At 36.9% G+C, this 4704-nt stretch overlaps 1 protein-coding gene across 1 annotated transcript; it reads right to left on the minus strand.

The window, feature by feature from the left end:
• Nucleotides 1–3022: 3022 nt before the first annotated feature.
• Nucleotides 3023–4348, minus strand: LOC112213099 (the record flags this gene model as incomplete). The annotated part of the gene is made up of 4 exons (XM_024368681.1): nt 3023–3487; nt 3595–3747; nt 3836–3950; nt 4278–4348. Coding segments are annotated over 4 exons (804 nt in total), but the record flags the coding sequence as incomplete, so codon positions are not given.
• Nucleotides 4349–4704: the final 356 nt, after the last annotated feature.

Genomic DNA, 4704 nt, shown 5'->3' on the forward strand with positions numbered 1-4704 from the left:
TCATCGTGGATTGATGCTTTTGAACGGGTTAATCAAACATTCTGCGACCGATAGCCGTGTATCAACTTGACGCCTTAATGCAAGGCACGGCGGTATAACAGTGAGAAATTTTTGATTTCATTTGTCGTTCCGAAGGGATACCACAGACGTTGTAGTTTTTCTTCTCTCAATTTGGTTCAATTAATTTTTATTTTTCCTTCCTTTCCTTGGTTAAATTAATTTTTATTCTCTCTCTATTTTATTTTATGTTAATCTGTGCTATTTGGTTTTAGAGATCTTTGATGTAGTCACAAATTTACCAAGGACAGAACGAGTATATTTTGATTAGCTGTTTTCGAGTAACTCGCTCGATTTTCTTTGAACGAGTGCGATTTTGATAAGGAGAAAAATCCCAACGAACAATTCATTATAGTGTGATCAATCGCGAATAACGTTTGAACATGACGATCTGTCGTTTGATTTAAGCACAGCTTTCCCGTCCCTTTTGACTCAGATTTCCTAAACTTTGGCCACAGGCCAGTCATTTGACACGTGTCCGTTTCGCGGTTAAACTAAATGTTTAATATATATACATTAACATTTAGTTGATTAGTAACGCGATTAACGGTAACATATATATATATAAACATTTAGTTTAACCGCGAAACGGACATGTGTCAAATGACTGGCCTGTGGCCAAAGTTCAGGAAATCTGAGGCGAAAGAGACGGGAAAGCTGTGCTTAAACCAGACGACAGATTGTCATGTTTAAAAAATCACGTTATTGTGAAGTGTACAAAGAAATTAAATGAATCTTCCATGGTAATGGCGGAGTTAAATATTTTTTATTTAGCGACAGCTGTTACAACATTCACATGGGAAATTCGTTTAGTTTCATAACATTGGATTTTAAAGTGTGAACAATCGCGAATAACGTTTGGAAAATGGCAATTATTCGATATCGTCCTAGTTGACGTGAATAGGCCGTGATAGTTGCGACTGTCCAGTGTTGCGGCCGGAGATATAGTTAGTGTTGTTGATGCGCTAACTCTGGAGTTTTCCCGCTGGTGAGGGAGCCGCCCGGTATAGGTTCTGCTGCTGCTGGGTACAGCTGTTACAACATTCACATGGGAAATTTGTTTAGTTTCATAACATTGGATTTTAAAGTGTGAACAATCGCGAATAACGTTTGGAAAATGGCAATTATTCGATATCGTCCTAGTTGACGTGAATAGGCCGTGATAGTTGCGACTGTCCAGTGTTGCGGCCGGAGATATAGTTAGTGTTGTTGATGCGCTAACTCTGGAGTTTTCCCGCTGGTGAGGGAGCCGCCCGGTATAGGTTCTGCTGCTGCTGGGGTACTGGCTGCATTTCTTCTCATTTATGTATCGTAGAAGAAAAGTCGCACGACTACGATGGTCGCCGGGATTCGAACCCGGGTCCCCTAACGTCTGAGACCTTAGGCGCTAACCACTGCGCTATCGTCGTCCGACTAGTAAGTGTCGAGCGATGGTATTTGCTGTCGAGTGCCGCCACATAATAATCATCTGGTGGATGACCTCTCTCATTAAATAAATTTTCCACTTGAAATTTCCCGATGTTATTGACAACGCGTAAAAAAGATTGTCGATGAAACCGCGAGCCTCTGTAAAGAAAATTCACATTTTGCCAGCACAGAATTAATTTACACGTCGAGCAAAAATATTTCAAGTTTGAAAACATCAAATTTCATGCGTTAGTTAAATGTGCGTAGTATAAACTTCACAATTCGATCGTTTTATATATACAGGGCGTACGATCCGACTTTTTTTTCGTAACGAAACAGTGATTGGCATAAAAAAGATCAAAATAACGATGGAAATAATATTCGTGTTGAATAATCGCTATAGAGAAAAAGGACTAATCAATGGCTATTGAAACACGTTTGGATACGTTTCGAAATTCATCAACCAACATCGTGCGCCTGTTTAATCGACTCTTTTCCTTCTGTATGTCCTCTGTATACGGAAGGCGGCAGGAAAATGGCTGGATCGAATTAATTTCACGGTAGAGTGAAAATGGAAACCGGAGGTAGTTCCGTAGGCTCTGCTGTCCCACGACCCAGGATCTGGAGATTTTCTGGGAATTCGAACTTGTCCTGAATCATTGTGTCCTCGAGAAACCCCCGTTGCGTGGAAAACTCGTGGATATCTGGGTCAGAATTTTTACGTTTCATGCTCGTAGTCGTTGAGAAATAGATCGTTCTAATCGAAACTCGTACTAATTGACATGTTTCATGAAATACGAATTATCTGTAAGAAAACGCAAAAATTCGCAACTATTTGATAATCATTTTTATTATTTTTTAATTACATTCCTACTGTGCATATAATTTGTGATTTTTTTTCGTTCGATGAATATTCTTTTTTCCATTGACTTGAAATTTACGTTCGTAGTAGATTAGTAAAAGTAGACAATTTATTTTCCAGGTAGTTTGTCGAAGTTGTCGAAGTAGAAAAGGAGGATCGCGTTATCGTGTATCGTTTCCTATCGATTCGTAGCACGGAGTGGAAGATCGATCGTAAATCCAGTCACGTAGTACGGTATAATGATCGTAGTAGGGGACAATTGCCGGAAGAAGCATGTTTGTATCACTTTGTCCCTTTGTATCGGTGTAATTCTAAAGAGTTAGGTATTATGTCACTTGTAGCCTCTTCCGTCACCATCGTAACGAGGATATCTCGTTGAAAATGGAAAACGTGGGTAAATTTGCACGCCTTTCGAAGCCACGCACGTTTACGTAACTTTTATACTCTCTAAATTTTCAACATTACATTTCGTATTTTCTTCTTCTTTGCTTTTGTAATTTACATTTATCACGATGATTTTTATTATTGGATAAATTATCGTTTCATTTACTGGATCATTCGTTTATTTGATTTTATCTTATGTCCGATAGTTTGTAATAGGTTTAAGTGGAATTTCGTTAGAAGTTCGTCGTAATAAGTTCGTTTTTGAATCTTGTAAGTATGTGATTCTTTTCTCAAACCTTATCAAGTTATAAATTATATATTCAAACGCTTCAGGAATAATAATCTATTATATAATTCATGATATGAATCCGTTGCCATTTCTTTAGAAACGTTTTCACTTTTATTCGTTTTTGCATTTGAGGAGGGATTATCTGCTGCTGCAAATCGACTAGACGAAGCTGTAGGCTCCTTTGTTGCAATTTTCTTTTCGGATCCAGCGATCGTCTGCCCGAGATGGATATCGTTTCCAGACTTTGTCGTTACATTCACTTTCGAATTAGAAAAAATATGATGCCGATTTTTGTTCCTTCTGTGGCGGATCGGTATCAACAGGACGCCGACTGGTCGTGGCATCAACGCGCAATCGGAATTGGAGTGTGCTTGTTTACGTTTATGTACGTTGTCAGCTACTGTCATATCATTAGCTGTTTCTTTATTATTCGATGAACTAGTTCCCGAAGGCGCACTGGCACTCTCACCATCCTTTCCGGATATCGGCTGTTAAAATTATCGCAATAAGTGTAAGAATCTTGCTCGGTAAATATTCCAAAAAAAGATATCGCCTGATGATAAATGATCCGATGATATAATTAACTAAGTCTTACTTGAAGTGCACATAATTTATACGCATACATATCATCATTTATGTTTAGATTTGGAATAGCGGGACATCCATTGCCAATAATATCGTTCAAATGTAATTTAATTGTCTGAAAGGGCTGTTGAAGAGCGTTGTTTATAAATATTCCATACGTGCTCTACAGATAATGTAACATCATTAAATGAAAGTATGATATTATGAAAATATATTATTCTACTGGATTGATTTCATTACGTGGTATGTACCTTTAAATCTGTAACATATAATTCATTTTTGTTATTAAAAAACGTACAGTGGCGATTCGATACTCTCGAACTATGGCATACTATATCATTTTCCTCGGCTCTACCACAAGTATATTGAAAACATACAAAAGACACAATGTTTTATGCACGTGAAACGTCCTTATTATTTGTTTCTCACACTGGAAATACTTTATTTATTCGTAAATACTGAACGTCCATGAACACGTAAATAAAAAAGTGGAACATAAATGAAAGATTCGTTCCAGTTACTAAACACATTGGACATTTAATATAATTGTATTTTGCACACTTGTGTGTCCTTCGATTATTCAAAAATACATAAACATTCGCAGTCTACTCGTCAAATTTTGAAGCGAACATTATTTTACAAGTATGTACTTGCTACTTGTATAGTAGAAGAGGAGGACATTTTATACTTACTGTATGTCCTAATCGATCTAGTAAAATTTTCTTGGAGACATTTATACGACCCAATATAAGTAGATAGTCGGTCTACCTTCCCCCTTTGTTTTTTACTCTTCTGTTAATGATCTTAAATTATAGATGTAATAAGCGCAATAAAACTTAAGTAATGCCTCGTTTAACGAAATTATCTTTCGACAAAAACGTGATTTTAATGTAATGAACGCACAGGCAATGATGGTTACCGCCTTTTCCGGTTGAAAACTGCGTATATAATGAAAACTGTGTATCCACTCAAACGTCGCAATTAGCAATATCTATCGACAATTTCGTTTAGAATAATTTAGATCGAATTATTGTTTCTTAAACTAGCTGCTTTCGTGTTATATACGTAATTATTCTCTTTTTATATATGTAATTGATTCGGTGGCGATGAACACGATGTG

This window comes from Bombus impatiens, unplaced genomic scaffold (genome assembly GCF_000188095.3).
Source record: "Bombus impatiens unplaced genomic scaffold, BIMP_2.2 scf_0477, whole genome shotgun sequence".
Lineage (NCBI taxonomy): Eukaryota > Metazoa > Arthropoda > Insecta > Hymenoptera > Apidae > Bombus > Bombus impatiens.